Source organism: Oryctolagus cuniculus, chromosome 20 (genome assembly GCF_964237555.1).
Source record: "Oryctolagus cuniculus chromosome 20, mOryCun1.1, whole genome shotgun sequence".
In the NCBI taxonomy this organism is placed as follows: domain Eukaryota; kingdom Metazoa; phylum Chordata; class Mammalia; order Lagomorpha; family Leporidae; genus Oryctolagus; species Oryctolagus cuniculus.
In genome coordinates this window covers 10,285,678-10,309,064 of record NC_091451.1, presented here as the reverse complement: position 1 = coordinate 10,309,064, position 23,387 = coordinate 10,285,678, and the positions used below count along the sequence as shown (strand labels likewise).

The following is a 23,387-nucleotide window of genomic DNA, read 5'->3' as shown; positions in this document are numbered from 1 at the left end:
TTTTTTAATTTTATATATTTATTTTTAGTTACTCAAAAGCCAGAGAGACAGAGACAGACAGAAATCTTCCATGTGCTGGTTCACTCCCCAGATGTCTGTAGTGACCAGGTCTGGGCCAGGTCAAAGCTGGGAGTTAAGACTTCAGCCTGGTTCCTACAAGTAGGTGTCAGGGACCTACCTACCTGAGCCATTACCAGCTGCCTTTCAGGGTGCATATTAACAGGAAGTTACCATCAGAAATGGAGTCAGGACTCAGACCTAAGAGGTGTGGCTCTTAAGTGCTTTGCCAAATGTCTACTCCCAAATGGTGCATTATTCTTTCCAGTGATGAGCTCTTATGACTTATACCACCTAATGGGTAGGCTAAATTCAACTCTATGGGTGGAAATTGTTGTTTGGACGCATCACTGTAGAATATTCAGATTCTACAATTGTACCATAATAGCCATAATAATTTTTATTATAAAATATTTCTAGGGTGACTATAAGATCAAACATAAAATTAGTCACAGACCCCTCCAAAGGCCTATTCTATGTTTAGTTTGAAGATGGTCCATGCAGACCATTAAATTAATGAAAAAAAAAACCTAGTGGCAGTGAAAAGGATGAGCATGGGAAATGTATTTATTTCTTTTTTCTTTTCTTTCTTTCTTTCTTTTTTTTTTTTTTTTTTTTTTTGACAGGCAGAGTGGACAGTAAGAGAGAGAGACAGAGAGAAAGGTCTTCCTTTACCGTTGGTTCACCCTCCAATGGCCGCCGCGGCCGGCGCACCGCACTGATCCAAAGGCAGGAGCCAGGTGCTTCTCCTGGTCTCCCATGGGGTGCAGGGCCCAAGCACTTGGGCCATCCTCCACTGCCTTCCCTGGCCACAGCAGAGAGCTGGCCTGGAAGAGGGGCAACCGGGACAGAATCTGGCACCCCGACCGGGACTAGAACCCGGTGTGCCGGCGCCGCAAGGCGGAGGATTAGCCTAGTGAGCCACGGCGCCGGCCCGGAAATGTATTTATTTCTTTCACAGGTCCAGGAGTGAGAACAAATCTAAACACAGCTGTAGAAGAAGGAGAATTGGTCTTTGGTATTACGGGAGTCTTTATTAAATCTCTTCTTAATTTTTTTCTTTTTGTAAAAATGTATTTGAAAGGCAAAGTGACAGGGAAATGGAGAGACAGAGAGAAAGAGCTCCTCCATCTGCTGATTCACTTCTCAAATGGCTGCAAAGACCAGGGCTGGGTCAGGCCAAAGCCAGGAGCCAGGAGCCAGGAACTCCATCCCAGTCTCCCATGTGGGTGCAGGGGCCCAAGCACCTGGGCCATCCCCTGCTGCTTTCCCTGGCACATTAGCAGGGAGCTGGATTGAAAGTGGAATAGCCAGGACTGGAACTGGTGCTCTGACATGGGATACTGGCATTAGTCGGTGATGGCTTAACCTGCTGCGCCATGATGCCAAACCCTCCCTTCTTAATTTCTTTGACCTCATCTCACCAACACCTGCCAAGCAGCCCAAATCTCAATATTTGTCTCCACCAATGGTCTCAAGACATCATAGCGAGGTGTTAATGACTGCTTTAGGCAAGGACACGTTAGGCATCGACTTCACTGAATAGCACAAGGTGTAAGTTAACGAGGAGAATACCAGTCTTCAGCCTTCACAATTGTTTTGGGGAAGCAGTGACCACAGAGGGAGAGAGAGAAATAAAGTTCTTAGAGAATATTTTTATGGCAATAAGAATTCACCTGAAGTCGAATCGCGTTAAGTGGGCTTCTGTATTCCCTACACGCAACCCGGTCTTTCCCACACTGTGATCCTTGCATTTACCAAGAAAGGTCATCTGATGAGTCATTGGCAAAAAAGTCAAACTACACTTCCTAGAAAATGCAACAAGGAGGCTCAGTAACAAGAGTATAATCACTGCAGCTCGCTGAAGGCTGAAGGCAGTTTCACTTCTTCTTTAAGGGTACAGGAAATGGACATGAAAGGATTTTCTTCCATTTTTGCTTTCTTAAACTCTCTCCTCTCTACTGCATCAAGAACGACGCAGATCAGATCACGTCGCTCCCTAGCATAAAACGTGCTATGGCTTGGGTGTTGAATGTCCTCCAAAGCCTGGTCCTGGTGCGGGCATTGCGATGCGGCAGGCTAGGCCTCCTCACTCTGATACCTGCACCCCATGTAGGAGTCCCGGTTCAAGTCCCAGGTACTCTGGCGTCAGACCCAGCTCCCTGAGAATGTGCCTGGGAAGCAGCGGACGGTGGCTCAGGTATTGAATCCTTCACACCCTCACGGGAGACCCAGAAGGAGTTCCTGGCCACCAGCTTTAGCCTGGGCCCTGGCTATTCTGGCCATCTGGAGGGTGAACCAGCAGACAGAAGATGTCTCTGTCTTTGTCTATCTCTGTGTGTATTTGCTTTTCTCTCTGTCTCTCCGTTACTCTTCCTTTCAAATAAACAAAGAAACCTTGGAAGCAAGCAAGCAAGCAAGCTGGCTTAGTTCCCAGGGTAGCAGTATTGTATCAGGAGGTAGTGGACCCTTTAGGAGGAGCAGCCTGGTGAAAGCTGCTAGGTAATTTGGAAAGCACTCTACAAAGGTCGTTCTCCGGGCCGGCACTGTGGAGTAACGGGTAAAGCTGTTGCCTGCAGTGCCGGCATCCCATATGGGCACTGGTTCAAGTCCTGGCTGCTCTACTTCTGATCCGACTCTCTGCCATGGCCTGGGAAAGCAGGAGAAGATGGCCCAAGTACTTGGGCCCCTGCACCCACGTGGGAGGCCCAGAAGAAACTCCTGGCTCCTGGCTTTGGATCAGCGCGGCTCCGACTGTTGCAGTCAATTGGGGAGTGAACCAGCAGATGGAAGACCTCTCTCTCTCTCTCTCTCTGCCTCTCCTTCTCGCTCTGTGTAACTCTGACTTTCAAATAAATAACTAAATGTTACAAACAAAAAAGGTAGTTCGCATTAGAGAGGTCTGGAATGAAAGCCTTAGTTTGTCCTGCCCCCTCTGTCTCCCTGCCTCCCAACTCCTGTAATCCCTCTCTGCCCATGCTCCACTGTACCATCCATTGTCTTCATCAGAAGCCAGAACCATGGGGCTGCCCAGTCTTGGACATGAACCTCTGAAACTGTGAGCTAAGTAGAATTAACAAAAAGCTAACAAACTCCAGTAGCTTTTCCATCCCACTTAGAATAATATTAAAAATTCCTTCCTTTGGCCTATGTATGTTGCAGCCTCCATGTCTCAGCAAATCCTGGACATCTCAGAATTCAGTCTGTTCCTGGACACGCCAAGCCCCTGCCCACCCCAGGGCCTCTTCCCGGCCTGGGACACTCTTCCCCCAGATTCCCATGGCATCTTCCTCCTGTCATTCAGGCCTGCACAGTTACCAGCTCCTCCAACTGGGCTTTGCCCAGCCCAGCCAAAATACCCTCCCCTCCCTTCACCCCTTCTCCCACCCTGCTGCTCATGCTCTGCTTTGCTCTAAATCCTTTGCAGTACTTAGCCCTCTCTGCAATGATCCTGCTTGTTTTCTGACCCCACAGACCCCATATCAACTCTTCGAAAGCTACTTCTCTTCTTCATGGGTATTTCCAGTGCCCAGAGTGGTGCCTTGTATATTCCAGGGGCTTCATGTCTGTTGATGGAATGAAATGCAAGGTAAGGAGCAGGTGCTTAGCCAAGTAGTTAAGGTGCCTGCATTCCACATCCGAGTGTTTGGGTTTGATATCAGGCTCCAGCTCCTGGCGTCAGCTTCCTAACGAGGCAGACCCTGGGAAGCAGCAGTGGTTCACGTAGTTGGATCCCTGACATGCACATGGGAGACAACTTCCAGCGTTGGCCTGGCCCAGCCAGGCATTTGGGGCATGGAACAGGTGGATGGGAAAACTCTCTCTGCCTCTCAGATTAATAGATAGATAGATAGATAGGTAAACTCTTTAGAATGCATGGTAACTCAAGTTTTGTAATATAAAACTATAGGATACTGTAACACATAAATTATAAAAGTAGGGCTTGTGTTCTATAGAAGAAAAATCTAGAATTTAGGTTCAGAACCAAATGCTCACTGTTGGTGCAGAGAGTGTGAAGGAGAAAATTCACATGGCAGGGTCCAGTAGGGAGCTGTATCCTCCTGATATGGGATAAGGCAGGAAGTTAGCTAGGCACACCGAGCTGGAGGTGCCTGCAAGCCACAAGCCCCTCTCTCACATGTCTGGGATGTATCTTCTTCACGGGGCACCTGGGGAGGGGAGGTGCTATGTAAATAGCCACTCCCCTTCCAACATGATAGAAGAGGCCAACAACTGGGAAGACCCCACGTAGGCTGGAGAGCAGGGCCGGAGGTGATGCCAAGGTGCCTTGTATCTACTTCCCCTCCCCCAACCCCTTTTTCCTTCTGACCCACTCCCCACCTATGCGCATGTGTGTGTGTTCACTTTCTCACCTTCTGCTTTATATACGCCAGCATTAGGAATTCCTCTGTTGCTGCATGGCCAGGGCCTGGAATGAGCACTAGGCCCCGCCTCCTCCACTTTGAGGTCAGACATTCTCATAGGTATCCACAGTTCTTCCCTGAGATGAAGACCAGAAGCTGAAATAACTCTTGGAAAGAATGACTTTGGCCCCTGAAATTGACAACTCTAGTGTGAACCTGAGACTAAGACTGTATAAAACATCGAATGAACAGAGTCGAGTGGCTATTATTAAAATTTCTTGCTATGTGTTTACAATAACAGTTACACTTTCTTTCTTTCTTTTAAAAAGATTTATTTATTTATTTGAAAGGCAGAGTTACACACAGAGAGAAAGAGAGGCAGAGAGAGAGAGAGAGTCTTCCATCTGCTGGTTCACTCCTAGATGGCTGCAAGGGCCAGAGCTGTGTCAATCCGAAGCCAGGAGCCAGGAGCTTCTTCTGGGTTTCCCACACGCGTGCAGGTGCCCAAGGACTTGGGCCACCTTCTACTGCTTTCCCAGGCCATAGCAGAGAGATGGATCGGAAGTGGAGCAGCCAGGACTTGAACCAGTGCCTATATGGGATGCCGGCACTTCAGGCGGTGCTTCACCCACTACGCTACAGCGCTAGCAACTGGAAGTACTTTCACATTAAAGTAATTTGGAAGTGGTGAGGCTTTGCCATACATTACCTCCCTTTGCTTAAAATATAATTAGAGGCCAAATGCCCGGCCTAGTGGTCAAGGAACCTGTGTTCCATGTCAGAGTGTCTGGGTTTCATTCCTGGCTGTGGCTGTCTTTCCATTCCAGCTTCCCACCAGCGTGGGACCCTGGAAAGCAACAATGATGGCTCATGTAGTAGGATTTCTGCTGCGGGCTTTGGCCCGGCCCAGCCCTGGACACTGTAGGCATCTGGAGAATGAACTAGCAGATGGGGGCACTCTCTCTGTGTCTGTCTCTCTGCCACACAAATACATCAATTTTTGAAAATTTTAATTTTTAGTTGTAAGTTTATACGCTCGAATTTTTAAATAGTGGCTATATTTAACAAACAGTTGGCAAAATCCCTAAAAATCTAACCATCTGCTCTCCTGAGCCAGTGACAAGCCTGATCTACGCTCTGTCTTCTAGACACATTTAGGGCCCTTTCCACTGCTGTCTCTCTCTGCTGTCTTTATTACTAGCCTGAGAAAGCTAGCGAGGATCAGTAGCACGTGGGAGAAAACACGAAGTGACACTGTTACTCTGTGTCACCTTGGGATGCTTAGTATTCTTGTCTATAAAGGTAACAGTTCTTACCCTGCCTACAAGGATTGTTGAGCGGGTTGAACAGCTGATCTGCATGGCACTGCTTTGTCAACTGCAAAGCCACATACAGAATAAAAGGCTTTATTATGACAGCCGCCTCGTCACTGGTTTTCCCAGGCCACCATAGGTAAGAGTGTAAAATGTGTTGCCACCTTCAAAGGGTGGTTTCCTTTTAGATCTTTCAGATCTTCTGTAATGCCAATAGACACCAAACACAAAGCAGAACTGCTCTCAAAAAGCCACTCTCAATTTTGTTAGTCATAGGAAAAAAAAAAAGATTTATTTATTTGAAAAGGCAGAGTGACGGGGGTGCGGGTGGGGAGAATCTTTCATCTGCTGGTTCACTCCCCAGATGGCTGCTACAGCCAGGGCTGGGCCAGGTTTAAGTTAGGAGCGGGGGACTCTATCTGTGTGGCAGGGGACTCAGTTACTTGAGTCATTTGCTGCTTCTCAGGCCCAGTAGCAGAGAGCTGGATCAGAAGTGTAGTCGCCAAGACTCAAACTAGCATTCCCCTACAGAACGCAGTGTCCCAAATGGTAGCTTAACTTGCAGCAACACAGTGCTTGCCCCACACTAGCCTTAATAAGAACAGCTTCCTATCCTGGGAGAAAAGCTAATTTCTGAAAGTATATAAATTATCCATTGTTGGGTAGTCTACCAGGTTGCAGAATACCTCTCAATTTCAATAGGTGGAGATGGGTCCTCTTAGTTTTGACTTAGAATTGTCAAGGCTGCCTTGCTTTTTGGCCTAGATCAAACAATTCACCAAGTTACTTTGTAAGGGTTATACCCTTCCCCATTCCTAACTGTTATAGTAAAGATCCCAATCACTGTCTCACCTTGAATGACTATGAAATATTTTCCTTGAGTTGGCTCAGCTCCCTTCTGATGGCACACAGCTCTTCTGCCAAGTTCTTTCCGGCATCAGGCCCTGCGCCCACGCTGAGCCCTCTGCCAGGGAAGCTCCCCGCTGGTGCTTCACAAAGCAGACTCCTTCTCACCATTCAGCTCAAATGCTACCACTCCCAGAGGGCTGCCCTGAGCACTCATCGTCACTTCCTCTTTACTGCCCTCATAGCACTGATCTCATTCTGAAATTCCCTGTTTCTCTGCTTACATCTTTGTCCACGTCCCTCGTTTTAATGTCAACTCCTTGGGGGCAGGAGCCCCAGTCCATTGATGTCATTGTCTGCCTCCAGTACTCGGCATGATGCCTGGCACATGATCACTTTCTGTGAGCAGAGGCGCTTCTCTGATCCACACCAGTGTTAAGGCTCTGGTCACGCATGGATGCGATTTTCTTGAGTCGAAGACCATCCTGGACTTGGCCGTTGCCCACATTTCTCCCAAGGCCCCAGAGGAAGCCACCATGGCAGCACAGGATGGCCTCCTGCCCCACCCTAGGGACTGCCCCAGTGATGTCACAAAGGACAGGATTCTCTAAGCCCTTCTCATTCCGTGATAGTCCTTGAGAGAGCTAAGGTTTTCAAACGCGATAGACGCTGGGTGGGAGGGAGGCAGATTCGGGTGGGGGGTACACCCCCCACCCAAACTAATTTAGTTTAAGGATAGTAGCCCCTCAAATGTTCGGGTTGGCGAGAAAATGGGTGGTAGAAGGTGTACTCTGGACTAAGATAAAGAAAAGAAAGACAAGAAGAATGAGGAAGAGCGGGGCAAAGGAGAGAAGAAGGGTGCCGAATGGGAGAAGAAAGAAGAGGAGAAAGGAGAGCGGTGGAGGAAGGGCCAGACGAGGAGGGCAGTTGAGGAGGATCCTGGAGAGAAAGAATATTGAACCAGGTATCGGAGGAGGAGGGAGGGAGGCAGGAAGAGCCTGGACTCTGGTTGCAGTGTCAAAGGGCGGGATGGCTCGGGAACAGCTGTCCCCACAGAGGAGCCACTTAAACCACTGAGCCACATTCTGAGAGGCCCAGGCCAAGCTGTCTCATTGACTCCTGGATGCGTTCACAGGAGTAATTAGAGGATTTCCTCCAGTTACAATTGCGGAGGAAAGGGAGCGATTATTGTTAACTAGACTAAACTTTAGACTCACCTCTGGAGCCCGTGCCCTCACCCCAAGTCTCCCAGTTACTAGGGTGTTAGCTAACATTTCCGAAGCAGGAATAGGGTTTTAGAGTAAACCTAGAAAAGTGACTCAAAGACAGTCATGGCAAAAACATCCTGTGAAACATCTCAGATACAAGATGGTGGCTCAAACAAAGTTGTTCCTGGTTCAAAAAACAAGGAAAACTCTTCTAAACTCCATTTCCATTTTCTCCCTCTACCAACATCCAGCTTTATTCTCCCTTAGTATGACTTAATTATGGCGAAGGGGATGTAATATCAAGCATATATAGTCAGATTTTTGTTTGTTTGTTTCAAATTTTAAAATATTAGGGTTACAACCCATGCATGTTCTGGTCTTAGCAAAATATCGCCTGCACACTGTGTACTGAGATAATAGAAACAAGGTGTAGCTTTATTTGGTGGTCTGGGTTACACTAAACAGACAAGGTAAACATCTTTGTATGTTCACATTTCCTATTTTTCTGCTTCTGCTACAATTGACCCAGATTCTCTTTGCTGGCGTGGAACACAGAGCAAAGGAAGATAGGCAAGATCTTCAAGTTCTCTATTGATCCATTGGTGCCACTGGGGCTCTAGCTTCTGTCTTATGAATACGAAAATTTGTTTTTTTAGAGCTCTCCAAAGGGTGGCTGCCACATGGTCTTTTCTACTTCAGAATGTTAATGAGTATACTAGCATGCTAATCATGCTGTTACTTGTCTGAAGTATGGAGGATTCCAATAAGGCAGAGTTTCAAAGATCTTTGATCTAATTCCCCCTTAACCACCCCCTCTTTTTTTTGGCAGTTGTGTGGAGAATTAGGAAATGTGACCTCAAATGACACTTGGACCAAACAAACGCATAGATTTTATTTTTACTTTATATACCTGAGAGTGATCTGTTTTCATGGTACTCTAAGAAATTCTCACCCCAAAGATACTGAGTGGGGTGATTTTTGGGGTTTCTTGAAGATTTCTTCTGGCAGTGACTAGTGATTGTATTTGTTAGGTCACAGAGCCAAAAGGGAAGGGAACAGAACTTGTCCCCAAAAGTCCTGTTGAAAAACCCGGAGGTGGCTTTTGCGACTTGACAAGCAGCTAAGGGATTTTTGGTAAATGGTAACAAGCAGCCAGTACAACGATCTGGATTTAACAACTGGGGCAATGACTTGGTTTTGGGAGCTACAAAGTAGCAAGGTTGCTACAGAAAGGTCTCCTCAAGCTACCTCCACTCGTCAGAACTGAATCTGGCTAATATTTTTATTTATTTATTTTTGAAGACCTGCCCCCTACAATGAAGCAGTTTTTTCTTTCCTTTATACATGCCAGAACACCTTTTTTTAAAATACCGATGTGTACTCGAACCTCTGTTCCTGCGCATGTGCCGTGAGCCAAGGCCAGGAGCAGGTTGAGCCTGGGGCCAGGGGGGCGGGCCGCAGCCCAGCCAATGGGAGCGCGCGCCGGTGACGTGTAGCACCCCGGCCTCCGCTCATTGGCTGCCCGGGGTGTGTGTCATTCTACCCGCCGCGTTCGCGAGCCGCGTGGGTCGGGTTCTCGTCGTCTAGCTCGCTTGACTGGATTCTGGCCACCTGCACGTGCAGTGTCAACCAACTTCAGCTCCTCCACATTGTTTAAAGCCCTCCGTCCCCTCAACCTCCCTGGAGGTCGCCTGAGGGCCCTCGGGACACAGCCACGTGACCGTCTCAGCCAATGCAAATAAACACAACGGAGAGTCCCATGAGCATTGTGGTGGTGGTGGGAGAGCCGGTGCGGCCCGGGCCCCTGCCTAGGTCCCCGGGGGTCACTGCGGCGCCACGGAGGCGCCCGAGGGTCAGAAGCTCCGGGCCTGGCGTCGGGGCTGCGGGGACCGCGTCCGCAGGCAGGCAGAGGAGCCGGGCGGCGAGAGCGGACCCCCCAGAGGCAGAGCCGAGTCCCTGGCTCGGCCCGCGGCTCTCGGGCCCTGGGGCTCCCAGCTCTCGTACATTTCATCCAGCCACCGTCAGCGAGGTATCGAAGGCCCGCGCCTGGGCTCGGACCAGAGACTCCAACCCTCCCTTCTGCCTCAGCTCAGGAGGGCCGCAGGGAAGACGCCGCGCGAGGCAGTGACGTCACCGCAGTCGTCCCTGCCCCCGCCCGCCGGCTGCAGCCGCAGTGCCTGCCCTCCGACATCCGGGTCTCTCCAGCTGCTCCGCCGCGCCACAGCTGTAGCGGCCGCGGGGGCCGGCGGGGCGGGGCGGGGCGGGGCTGGGCTGGCGGAGGAGTGGGGGAAGGGCAGCGCGACCGTCGTGAGCGCGCCTGCGCGGGGCCGCGCTAGAGGCGGCGGCGGCGCTAGGGACGGGAGCGCGCGCGGGAGGCTCCAGAAGCAGTGGTCTCGGCGCCGGCCCGGCCCCGCGGCTTCGGGTGCTCCGGCGGCTGCAGCTCGGGCACGGGTGGCTGGGGAGGGAGGGAGGGGTGGGGGGACGCCAGGCAGGTGGGGCGGGAAAGCGATGAGTCCTCGGCTCTTCCTCGTCCTCCTCCGGGACCCGCTCTCTGCCTCCCGCTCCAACGCCCGGATGATCTGAGCCGCGAGGGCGCCGAGAGCCGGGGGCCCGGACGCAGCCCGGCTCCTCCCGTCCGCCGCCGCCGCCGCCGCCGCCGCCGCCGCCTCGGCCCGCAGGGGACCCGCCCGCCCGCGGCTGCTCCGGGTAAGCGCGGCGCTCGGGCCGAGGGCGGGCGGGCGGCGGGCGCGGGCCTGCGCGGCGGCGGCCAGGCCTGAGGCCTGTAAACAAGCCGGCGCTCCCGGGCGGAGACGCGACAACTCCACCCCCGGGCCCGGCCTCCTCCCGGGGTTAACGAACGCCCGGCGCGGGCCGGGGGCGCGACCCCCGGGCCCCCGCGCTGGGCGAGGGCCGCGGGCCCGCGGAACTTTTCTCGGCGGCCCGCGCGCCCCGGCGCCCGGCTGCCCCGGGCTGGAGGCCGCCCCCCGAGCTGGGCTTGGCCGGTTGTGTAGAAAGCTCTAAGGTTTTCCAGGGGGGCAGGGCTGAGCTCGACCCAGGGCTGCCGCCGGCCCATTCATTAGTAAAGGCATCGCGCAAATCCCTTGGAGCCGAGTCCTCTGGCTTCCTGTCCCTTTTAACCGTGTAGAATTGGGTGGAAGTTGCTGATGGTAGGGGCTGGTTGAGCTGTGGTTCTGTTGTGCTTGTGGCTTTTTAAATAAACTCGGAGGCTTTTTCGTGAAAGACAAGCCGGCTGCGGACAGCCCTCTGCCTCCCGCAGTTTCGGATGCGTTTTGAGAATTTCAGCACCTGAGCTGTATTTTTTCTGCCCACTTCTTCAAGCACCACCTTGTGCTTAGAAATCCGCGAAGGTCATACCCGACTTGTCCAAGCCCAGGGATCCGAGTGCCCAAGTTGCCTGCTGCTTGGAAAAACAGCGAACACATGGGTTTTAAGGACTGATTGGAAGAGTATGTGAGGTGGCTGGAGGAATAAGTGAGTTTGACATTACTGGGAAAAAAACAAAAAAAAAAACAAAAAAAAACACTAGACGTGTAAAAAGGGTCTTAGAGAAAAAGGCATACTCTTTCCCAAGCTCTCACACTGAGGTTTTTAAACAACCGCTTTTGAGTTGCAAAGCACTCAGAAGAGGCATGTAATTCTTTGAAAGGATTATTTGTGTGAAAGGCAGAGTGACGGAGAGAGGGAGATCTTTGATCAGCTGGTTCACTCTCCCAATGGCTGCAGCAGCCGCGCTTTGGGCTGGACCAGGCCGAAGTCAGGAGCCAGGAACTCCATCCCCTGGGTAGCAGAGGCCCAAATGCCTGGGCCGTCTTCCCTCCCGTGTCAGGCACATGAGCAGGAACCTGGATTGGAAGCAGAGCAGCTGGGACTCCAGTCAGCACCTGCGTATGGGATGTTTACCTGGGGCACAAGGCCATCCCTGGGGTTCATTTATTTAAGTTGTGTTCTGAGCCCTAAGGGTTACAGAGCTGTCGGGACAGCAGGGCGTGGCCCACAGCCCCCGCCCCCCTTTACTGAAACACTTCACTTTTACCTTTTTACATATGGGCCTTTTTCAGAGAATATACTTCTGTTAATTGCTTTACAGGAATTGCAGACTGGGGAGATAGTGACCTACTCCCTGTTTTCTAACCTTAGGTATTACCATAATTGATGTCATGTTTCCTTTGCCAATATGTGATTTGAAGTACAAAGTAACATTTTTGGCCTGATACTGTAACTCTTAAATTTAGGTGTGACATACATGTATCTGGTTAACCAGGGTTGGTTACTCTTAACCTAGAAGTTGATAATAGTAATAGCACGTTATTAAAACAACAGTGGAGTGCATGTGGAATGCATGCTTAGGATGTTTTTATTTGATCACATTAAGCTTCTCACATCAGTGAAAGGATTGTAAGAGGGGCATTGAGACTGATACTGTTTGAAGGTAGCTACCTCTGCACATTCGAGAAATGATGCGGCTGAGTGCTAGAGAGTGCATCTTACAGGGCTTGTTTTCTTTATGTATTTTCCACACAGATTGTATCTTGTTATGTTTTAGTAGGAAGGGGCTGAAATGATGACCATAGTTGCAGTAGAACCGATTGAAGGGAACACTGCCCCAGACAAGAACTGTTTAGTCATGGCTGTGCTCCAGAGTATGTGTCCATGGGGAAGTCCTTTAACCTGCTTGGATCTCAGCTTCCAAATTAGTAAAGCAGAGGGGTAGATCATACAGTCACGTGAATGGTCCAACTCATTTTTTTCTCATCAACAGTGTGTGTCTACTTAACATACCTTTACAAATCAATACTTGCTAGTCACAGATGAACCAGAGTGCTAAGGCTGATTTTTGTTTAGGTTAGGGATTTGTCTCAAGGAAAGCTATTTCTGGAGATGGCCATTACTGATTTTTCTGTGGGGGTTGGGAAGTTAGAGAAACTCTTGAGAGGGTGGAGGCTGGAAATTTCATGGGAGGCAAAGGGTGTTTGGGGCTACAAGTTTGAACAGGCACATGGCCCATGGTAGTTTGATGCAAGGACACATTTGGAAGGTTTTCTTATCCATTCAGTTTGGCTCTTGATTATCTTGTTTTTATAAGCCTTCATTTGGGAAAATTGTTGCCTAATACCTCATTTTTTATTTGTAAAAGCTTTTATTTAATGAATGCAAATTTCATAGGTACAACTTTAGGAATATAGTGGTTCTTCCCTCCCATATCCACCACCACCCTCACTCCCGTCCCACCTCCTACTCCCTCTCCCATCCCATTCTTCATCAAGATTCATTTTTAGTTTAACTTTATATACAGAAGACCAACTCTATGCTAAGTAAAGATTTCAACAGTTTGCACCCACACACACAACGCTAATACTTCATTTTTAAACATAAATCTATGGCAACATCCTTTGGTTATATGGTCAATATTGCTGAGAAGTTCCTAGATAGCTACAGTCTTTGAATTTGTAATTTTGTAATTTCACTTTACACCAAGACAGTTTATAATAGCTAAAAGAATGTATGGCTGAGTTTAACTATGAATGCTTATTTATCTTAAATTTTAAACTGAAGACTGACATGTGTCCACAGGAAGCTGTTGTCTCTGAAATGCCCAAAGAGAGCTGGATTAATTTTTTAAGGTGTGCATCTGTGCTCATGTAGAACTAATTACAAGGTGATACTTTGATGGTCCCCTCAAATGATGTTCTGCTTTTAACTGGGCACCTGACTAGTGGTATTCTTGCATACTTTCTGTCTCTCATCAGATCAGGAGATAGCCATGTAAGAAAGTCTGCCCAAGCAGAATTTTGTAAGAGTTAAGATGATAAAGCAAGGTGTGGCCCTGCAAAATATATGGCTCTTTTGGGAGGGGAGAGGGTGATATGAAAGTGTCGTTTTATACCTTGGCTAATGCTTTTGTGTTACAGTGTGTCCTGTCTTCCATGTCAACAGCAAAAAGTTAATTTTGTTTGCTTCATTTATTATTTTGCTATTTGCCAGGATATATCACTTTTCTGACCTGGGATTGCTTCTCTCCTTTATATGAAAGAAGCTGGAGTTAACTTAAGTTGCAGTCGTGAGCTCTTGTCTTCCTTCACTCTAATGGGTGCCACATTATACAAATAACAGTTTTATACTTTGTTACCAATCTCCAGAACACTCAAATGTTCTTTGATGATTTTGTCCTTTGCTTGTTCTATCTAGGTAATCTCTTCCTAGCTCTTTTGCTGAGGCAGGTAGGAGGAACTAGAGAAAGGAAGTGATTGAGTGACTGTCTGTATACCTGTCTAAAACGTGAGACTTGATAAGTTTTTAAGAAACTGAGAAAGCTACAAGTAAATTATTATCAATAAATTGGTCTTTGTTGGTACTGTGTTTATAGTCTTAGAGATATTGTAGGTATTCCTCTTTATAAAAGATTTATTTATTTGAAAGAGTTAACAGTGAGAGGCAGAGGCAGAAAGAGAGAAAGAGAAAGAGAGAAGTCTTCCATCTGCTGGTTCACTCCCCAAATGGGTGCAATGGCTGGAGCTGGGCTAATCTGAAGCCAAGAACTTCATCTGGGTCTCCCACATGAGTGTAAGGGCCCAAGCACTTGGGAGTTTCCTCTGCGCTTTAGCTGGGAGCTGGATTAGGTGGGGACAAGGAGGGAGAGGGAGAGGTCGACTCATCAATCCATCTTCCATTCCTTGCTTCACTCCTTAAATGTCTATAACAGTGGGGGCTGGCTGGGCTGAAGTCAGGAGCCACGAACTCCATCTGGGTCCCTCACATGGGTATAGAGGCCCAAGGGTTTGGGCCATCCTCCATTGTTTTTCCAGGCATATTAGCAGGGAGCTAGATGAGAAGTGGAACAGCCAGGACTTGAACCAGTGCCTATATGGGATGCTGGCCATTGCAAGCGGCGGCTTAACCCACTGTGCTGCAACACCAACTCCATCCTTGAGTAAATGTACAAAGGAGGGAACCTGAGTTTTTGTAATTCTTATTTTTGGGGGAGGATCCATTGACCATGTTTACATTGTGTTCTTATTTAGGATCTGGATTGAAAGTCAGTTTTTGTGGTTGATATAATTTGAATTTAAATCCTATAAGACTGAATTACCTTTAGATGCAGAAGAAAGGAAATAATAAAAGCCATAGTTCATTGACCATTTATTTGTATCTGGCTTTAGTTTTTTGCTTCAGTCCTCTAAAATACATGATGTTATCTCCGTATCTCTGTTTTACAGTTGATCCTCCATACCTGTGGATTTCTCATCAAGAGAATCATGGGATCAAAACTATTTGAAAAAGAGTGTCTTCTGTACTGAACATGTAGGGACTCTTCCCCATCCGTATGAGCAATATATATTATGTAATAGCTATTTATATTACATTAGGTATTATCAGTAATGGAGAGCTGATTTAAAGTAGATGAGAAGATGTGCATAGGTTCTATGCAAGTACATCACCATTTTATATAAAGGACTTAAGCACCTGCAGACCTTTTTTAGAAAAGCGGGCAATTATTTTTATGTTTTTTTAATTTGAGAGAGAGCATCCCATCTTCTGGATCACTCCCCAAATACCCACAGTGGCCGCGGTCAGGGGCCTTCAAAGCTAGGAGCCAGGAACTCAGTCCACATTTTCTGTGTGAGTAGCAGGAGCTATCGCTACTGCCTCCCAGGATCTGTGTTTGCAGGAAGGCGGAGTGAGATGCTGAGAATTGAACCCAGGTATTTCCATTCGGGACCTGCGCATAACAACCACTACACCAGATGCCTGCCCCAGCATCCTTGGGCTTTGGTATCTGCTTAGAGGGAGAACCTGCAACTATTCTCCCACAGATACCAGGTGCTGAGTGTCTACCTTACAGGCACAGAAAACCCAATTGACAGGATCAGATTTGTGGATATAAAAATATTTTCACAATATTTCTGAGTAGGATCTTCCCAGTTAGATGAGCCTTCTTAGTTCTGGAAACTAAAATTTTAAAATCTGATTTTTAAATAAATCAAGATTTTAAAACTTGATGTATTTATTTAAGAGGTAGAGTTACTAAGAGAGGGAGAGACAGAAGAGAGGTCTTCCATCTGCTGGTTAATTCCTCAAATGGTTGCAACAGCCAGAGCTGAGCCAATCTGAAGCCAGGAGCCAGGAGCTTCTTTGGAGTCTCCCATATGGGTGAAGGGACCCAAGCACTTGGGCCATCTTCCACTGCTTTCTCAGGCCATAGCAGAGACCTGGATTGGAAGAGGAGCAGCCGAGACATGAACTTGCACACATATGGGATGCTGGTGCCACAGGCAGAGGCTTAACCTACTATACAATAGTGCCAGTCCCAAAAACTGAATGTTAGTACTTCTGATTATGTAGTTTTCTATTCCAAGAATTCTTTCTAAAACATTCAGAAAACATTTAATAAATTAAGTCCACTTTCTTATTTCCAAAGTTTCAGAAGTTAACAGAGCTAGAACTTCGATCTCATCAACTACCATTGCTCAGATTGAACAATGTAATCAGTTTTGAGTTTCAGATGGTTAATACCCTTAATGAAGAACCTAGAAAAATGTTTGTGTAAATATAATCAAAACAGTTTCACTGAGGGTCCCCTATAGGAGAATAAGGTAAAAGTATCCCTGAAGGGTGCCCATGTTGTGGCATAGCTGGTTAAATCGCTGCCTGTGATGCCAGCATCCCTTAATGGCTCTTGTTCGTGTCCTAGCTGCTCCGCTTCTGATACAGCTCTTTGCTGATGGCCTGGGAAAAGCCGCAGAAGATGGACCAAGTGTTGGGTACCTGCCAGCCAAGTGAGAGACCTGGATGAAGCTCCTGGCTTCAACGAGGCCCAGCCCTGGCTGTTGCCATTTGGGGAGTGAACCAGTGGGAGGAAGATCTCTCTCTCTCCCTCTCTCTCTCTCTCTGTAACTCTGACTTTCAAGTGAACAAATGTCTTTTAAAAACAAGCAAAAACAGGCCGGCGCCGCGGCTCACTAGGCTAATCCTCTGCCTAGCGGTGCCGGCACACCGGGTTCTAGTCCCGGTCGGGGCGCCAGATTCTGTCCCGGTTGCCCCTCTTCCAGGCCAGCTCTCTGCTGTGACCAGGTAGTGCAGTGGAGGATGGCCCAGGTGCTTGGGCCCTGCACCCCATGGGAGACCAGGAAAAGCACCTGGCTCCTGGCTCCTGCCATCGGATCAGCGCGGTGCGCCGGCCGCAGCGCGCCCACCGTGGCGGCCATTGGAGGGTGAACCAACGGCAAAGGAAGACCTTTCTCTCTGTCTCTCTCTCTCACTGTCCACTCTGCCTGTCAAAAAAAAAAAAAAACCAAAAAACAGTAGCCCTTGAAAGTCAGAAGTGCCTGTGTTGCTGCTCATCCACTTCCTGGTAGGGTATTGTTGGGTTGGCTCCTTCATTTTCTCCAAGACTTAGTTTTCTTATCTGTCAAGTGGAAACGCCTTTCTCATTAAGGTTACTTTAAAGATTCAGTGCTCTGATTATGATGGACATTTTCTGCCATGAAGAAAGTGCAGCTTTAAGTGAGGATATGAAATTTGGGATACTTCGGGGAGTGGACTTGGTGGGGGTGGGAGGTTGGTTGTCTTTGAGTAGTTTTGGCAGTGAACCTGAGAGCCAAAGTAGAAGAAATTGAGTAGAGAATTTAGAAGAGGCTGTGAAGGCTGTGGGTATATAGTGCTTGCGTATGAACAGACTGGAAATTAAGATAAGAGAGAGTCGAATATGCATAGATTATTTGTGGCAATGTGAAGCTGGAAAAGCATTGGTTGGTTTGGAAGGAATAGATGGCTGAACAGGGCATAGACTAACAGTAATAAAGCAAAGGTGAATTTTCAGACTAGATTGATAAGGAAGGAAGGAAATGAGGGAGAATAAGGAAACAATTATTTTGATTAGCTCAGTTCTTTCTGTTTTACTTTTTTTCAAAGTAGAGTCTTCACAAAAGATATTAAGGCTTTAATATATATATTATATTTAATAAGACATTAAGGCTTTACTATGTGGGTCCTAGGTTGTTTAAGACTGAAAAGCTGTCTTGGGATGATGCAGGTCTTTACTAACTCATCCCCAACCAAGAGACTTGTATTAGCACTCCGTCTGGTCTTTCTCCCCAGCAGCTTCCGGCCCTGCATTCTCCTCCCTCTTCTAGAAACCATCACAAAGTGCTTCCTAAATTACAGTTTTCTCTTCTCTGTGCTCCAGTGACTCCCTTTTGCTCCTAGAATAATGTTGGGAAGTCTTAGTATGGTTTCTTTTCTTTTCTTTTTTTTTTTTTTTAAGATTTATTTATCTGAAAGTCAGAGTTACACAGGGAAGTAGGGGGATTGAGTGAGATCGTCCCTTCTCTTGCTCGCTCTCCAAATGGCTGCAACAGGTGGAGCTGGGGCTGGGCCAGGCCGAAGGCAGGAGTCAGGAGCTTCTTCTGGATCTGCCACCACGTGCGTGCATGCCAGGACCCAAACGTTTGGGCCGACTAAGTCATATAAACAGAATAAGAGAACCTGTAATGTGTTGTGTCTGACTTCACTTGCTCAGCATATTTTTGGGGGGAATTCATCCATGTTGTTCACCTTTTAGTAATTTATAACTTGTTGCTGACTAGTGATATCCCACAGTTTATTTAGTCACTTACCTATTGATGGATATTTGAGTTTCTCCTGCTTAAAATTCTAGCAGATGTGTAATGGTATTTCATTTTAAGTTATATTTCCGTAGTGACTGCTGATGGGAGCATTTTTCCATGTTTATTGGCTACATTCCTATCTTGTTTTTAAGATTTATTTATTGGGCTGCAGCATAGTAGGTAAAGCTGACACCTGTGGTGCCGGAATCCCATATGGGCACCAGTTCAAATCCCGGCTGTCCTGCTTCTATCCAGCCTGCTGCCATGGCCTGGGAAAGCAGCAGAAGATGGCCCAAGTCTTTAGGCCCCTGCCACCCATGTAGGAGACCCTGAAGAAGCTTCTGGCTCCTGGTTTCAGATTAGCCAAGCTACAGCTATTTTAGCCATTTGGGGAGTAGACCAATGAACCCCACTCTGTGTCTCCCTCACTTTCTCTGCCTCTTAGATAAATAAACCTTTAAAATAAAAATAAAGTTTATTTATTTGAAAGAGTTACAGAGAGAGATACAGGGTCGGAGATATCCACTGGTTCACTTCCCAAGTGGCTGCAATGGCCAGGGCTGAGCCAGGCTGAGAACAGGAGCTTCTTTCCAGTATCCCTTGTGTGTCTCAGGGTCGTAAGCACTTGGGCCATCCTCTGTTGCCTTCCTAGGCTTAGCAGGTAGTTGGATTGGAAGTGGAACAGCGTGGACTTGAACTGGTGCTCAAATGGGATGCCAGCAAGAAGGCAGCAGCTTTACCTGCCTCACTGGTCCCCTTGACTTGTAAGTTAGAACTGATTTTAATCAGACTGGAGCATTTGTATCTCTGAAAAACACCCTTTGCTTTTTCTCTCCAGGGATCTTTGCTTATGTTAATTTATAGGCTGGAATTCTTTTCTCCAGCTTTAGTTTTCTCATTTATCACAACTCATTTTCTTTTTAAAGATTTATTTATTTATTTGCAAGGCAGAGTTACAGAGAGGCAGAGGCAGAGAGAGAGGGAGGGAGGGAGGGAGGGAGGGAGGTAGAGAAAGGTCTTGTAGCCACTGGTTCACTCCTCAAATGACCACAGCAACTGGAGCTGGGCCAGTCTGGAACCAAGAGCTTCTTGTGTTTTCCCACGTGGGTGCAGGGGCCCAAGCACTTGGGCCATCTTTCACTGCTTTCTCAGGCCATAGCAGAGAGCTGTATTAGAGGTGGTGCAACTGGGACTTGAACTGCCGTCCATATGGGATGCCGGCACCGCAGGCAGCAGCTTTACCCACTATGCCACAGCACCGGCTCCAATACAGTTTCACAGCTAGTAACAGAAGTCAAATACATATCCCTGGATTTTGCAAAATAATTCTGTATCTGGGTCATTGCACTTTTATTGCAACTGTCGTGTATTGGATGACAGTTGTCAGAAGTCTTTGTATATATGGATCCATCGTGCCCAGAGTGACTCTTTTGACTGAGTTGGGTCCTGAGATGGCAATCTATACTAAATTTGAAAATTACATTAGAACTTTTCACCCAGAGCTATTACAGTTTTTAACACAAACAAAGCGTGTAAGGGAGTGGCCTTTTAGCCTGGTGGTTCAGATGCCAGCATCCCACATTGCAGTGCCTGAATTCGGTTTCCGTTTTTAGCTCCTGCCTCCTGTTTCCTGTTACTGCAAATCTTGGGAGGCAATGATGATGCTTCAAATGGTGGAGGTGCAGCCAGCCACAGGGGAGACCTGTCTTGTGTTCCTGGCTCCCGGCTTTGCTCCCCAGTCCACCTTCAGACTTTTGGGCCTTTGAGTGAGCCAGCAGATGGGAGCTTTGTCTTTGCCTCTCAAATGCAAAAAATTTTTAAAGCATGTAAGACATGAGTATAATACAGTGAGTTCCTGAAGCCAAACACAGTTTTGTTTTATGGCCTATTTTATTCCTGTTTGCTGTTTAGCAACCTGCTGTCATAAATTATTTCATTGGTTCTTTGTTCAGTGCAGTTCCTAGTGAGTTTAAGAAGGTATCTCAAACACAAGCTACCTAATTGGACTTACTATGGAGATTGTATTATAAATGGAAATTTTAGTGTTAAGGTAATTGAAAATAAATTCCTTGAAAAATAGGGATCTTGTTTCATTTCATTTTAAACAGGTTCTCAGTATGACTGTTTATATACTGTTCTACAGTATATTATAGTGTCTGCTTACTTTGTATTGAAAACAAGACAGAGAAAACTGAGTGGGAGCCAGAAGTGGAGCAGATTGGACAGCATAGATCACGTATAATCCAGTTTAAATATAGGCTGGTGCTTTGTTTTCATCTGATATGACTGCTTCAGGTGGGCAGGTGGATAAACATTTTTTGAGTCATAGTATATGTTATTTTAATTGAAGAATATATTATTTAATATACTGTTTCAAAGAATAAGAACATAATTCACTCCCAACTTTGTGTTGTATTCTTAGCACTTTTTCTTTGGTATGAGTGATAGAAAATTGTACCAAGTTTGTTATTACATCTGTAAAAGATGCAGCTTGGTTACCTTTGTTTTCAAAATACAGAAATGAAAATATTAAGGATAAATGATAAGCATGGCTACTGTGTAGTTTGTTTTTAAACAGAATTTCAGAACTTAATAAGGTTTTAGAAAAAATCTTTGCAGTATGCCATCATGCTTCAGAATGTTAAATTTATGACAGTGTCATCACTTTTTGTAAAGCAGTAGAATATTATCCTTGCCGAGTATGTTTTGACTGTCAAGGGGCCCTTATTAGAGTGGTAGCTTTTGTTCTGTGGTCAAGCCATAGTTTACTCTGTGTTTCTTCATCTTCAAATGCTTCCTGATATTGTAAGTTTTTTAACACATAGGCAGCATCTACAGTGATCTTGTACTGGTTTCCTTGATTATAAGTTTTTGTTTTTTTTTTTTAAGTTTATTTTTATTTGAAAGGCATTGGGGGGTGAGGGGAGAATCTTTCATCTGCTGGTTTATTCCTCCACTGCCAGCAACAGCTGGGGTGGGAACTGGAACCAGGAACTCCGAGTCTCCCCTCCCTCTGTGTCTCCCCTGTGGGTAGCAGGGACCCGAGTACTTGATTCATCCTTTGCTGCCTCCCAGGGTGTGCATTAGCAGGAAGCTGGATGGGAAGCAGAGGTGGGATTCAGTCCCAGACACACTGAGCTTGGAAGTAGGCATCCCCAGGGGTGCTTTACATGAAGTGCCACAATGCCTGCCCTAGTGTGTGTGTGTGTGTGTGTGTGTTTAAGATTTATTTATTTGAAAGAACTACAGAGAGAGGCAGAAACAGAGAGGTCTTCCATCCGCTGGTTCACTCCCCAGATGGCTGCAACAGCTTGAGCTGTGTCAATCCGAAGCCAGGAGCCAGGAGCTTCTTCCAGATCTCCCACATGGGTGCAGGGGCCCAAGGACTTGGGCCATCCTCTCCTGGTTTCCCAGACTGTAGCAGAGAGCTGGATCAGAAGAGGAGCAGCCGGGACTCTAACCAGTGCCCATATGGGATGCCGGTGCTTCAGGCTTGGGGTTTAACCCGCTGCGCCACAGCACTGGTACCTCCTAGTGTGTTTTATACAATAAAACTCCAAGATGAAGTTAAAGATTTTTTTTTCTAAGAGACCTTGAAAGAGAAGTTTCTACCTCCCAGAAATCCTGTTGTTTCTAAATTACCTTATACTTTGCTACTCACATAGAAAATACTTCTTAAAACAATCCATTTCAAATGAATGAGCAGATAAATAGGGACAGAGAACAGGTGGCTGTCACCTAATAATAAAAACATCTTAGCCGGCGCCGCAGCTCACTAGGCTAATCCTCTGCCTAGCAGTGCCGGCACACCGGGTTCTAGTCCCGGTCGGGGCGCCGGATTCTGTCCCAGTTGCCCCTCTTCCAGGCCAGCTCTCTGCTGTGGCCAGGGAGTGCAGTGGAGGATGGCCCAAGTGCTTGGGCCCTGCACCCCATGGGAGACCAGGAGAAGCACCTGGCTCCTGCCTTTGGATCAACGCGGTGCGCCGGCCGCAGCGCGGCAGCCATGGCGGCCATTGGAGGGTGTTCACCAACGGCAAAGGAAGACCTTTCTGTCTGTCTCTCTCTCTCACTTTCCACTCTGCCTGTAAAAAAACAAAACAAAAAAAAAACTTTTCTCTTTATCTCCTCCAAATATACCTTACAGGGCATTTTTTTAATAATGGAACTGTGTATCTAATGTTGAGAAACTTTTTAAAGTCATTTTTTTAAAGATTTATTTACTTGAAAGTCAGAGTTACACAGAGAGAGGAGAGGCAGAGAGAGGTCTTCCATCCTTTGGTTCACTCCCCAATTGACCAAACAGCCAGAGCTGCGTGTTCCAAAGCCAGGAGCCTGGAGCTTCCTCTGAGTCTCCCATGCAGGTTCAGGGGCCTAAGGACTTGGGCCATCCTTCACTGCTTTCCCAGGCCATAGCAGAGAGCTGGATGGGAAGTGGAGCAGCCAGGACTTGAACCAGTGCCCATATGGTATGCTGGCACTGCAGGCGCCGGCCCCTAAAGTCATTTTCGAAAATAATCTGAAAATTATTGGGAAGCTGCAAGTTTGTTTTTGGTCGAATATTTTCTTAATGAAAAACTCATTATATTTCAGTATGGAATAAAACCAAAGTAAAATTATTCTGTGAACAAGATAGGAATGATAGGATACAGTTGACTTTTATGGGAATGAATGCTTTTTCCTGTGTAGAAAAGAATCATTAACTCCGTTAATAAGGAGTACATCAAAATAAAGGCTTGTCATTAGCTTGTGCCACAGATTCATCAAATATCAGTACGTGCTACACACTGCAAAGAAGCATGTGATCTTAACATCTGAATGAGAGGTGTTCACAGGGTTGGTGCCAGGATAAGGGAAACTGTTCTGGCAGCCCTGGGTGTGTGTGTGGGAGGGGTTTGTTTCCTGAGACAAGGAAGGGGCAGGGGGTTGAAAAGGTAATTTTGGGCTCTGTCGTTTGAGGTGACGCTGTTAGGAACA

The 23,387-nt window shown here is 47.2% G+C and overlaps 1 protein-coding gene and 1 long non-coding RNA gene across 7 annotated transcripts in view; one reads left to right on the top strand and one right to left on the bottom strand.

The window, feature by feature from the left end:
• Window positions 1-3,384: 3,384 nt before the first annotated feature.
• On the bottom strand, window positions 3,385-7,200 carry LOC127484658 (uncharacterized). The gene is made up of 3 exons (XR_007911807.2): window positions 6,587-7,200; window positions 4,431-4,558; window positions 3,385-4,118 (listed from the first exon to the last, which is right to left on the bottom strand). It is a non-coding gene; the product is annotated as an uncharacterized lncRNA (long non-coding RNA).
• Window positions 7,201-7,228: 28 nt separating this feature from the next.
• The window catches only part of PPM1A (protein phosphatase, Mg2+/Mn2+ dependent 1A), a 52,897-nt gene continuing 36,738 nt past the window's right edge, over window positions 7,229-23,387 (top strand). For 2 of the 6 annotated variants that reach the window (XM_070065029.1, XM_017349342.3), the window contains exons 1-2: window positions 10,356-10,494; window positions 11,128-11,280. Coding sequence is in view for 2 of the 6 variants with exons in the window: in XM_008271817.4 (XP_008270039.3) it covers window positions 7,331-7,544 (214 nt within the window). In the remaining 4 variants the exon portion in view is untranslated. Of the gene's footprint in view, window positions 7,545-10,355; window positions 10,495-11,127; window positions 11,281-23,387 lie in introns of those variants that run through there. The other 4 variants (XM_070065028.1, XM_008271819.4, XM_008271817.4 and 1 more) reach the window with 3 other exon arrangements.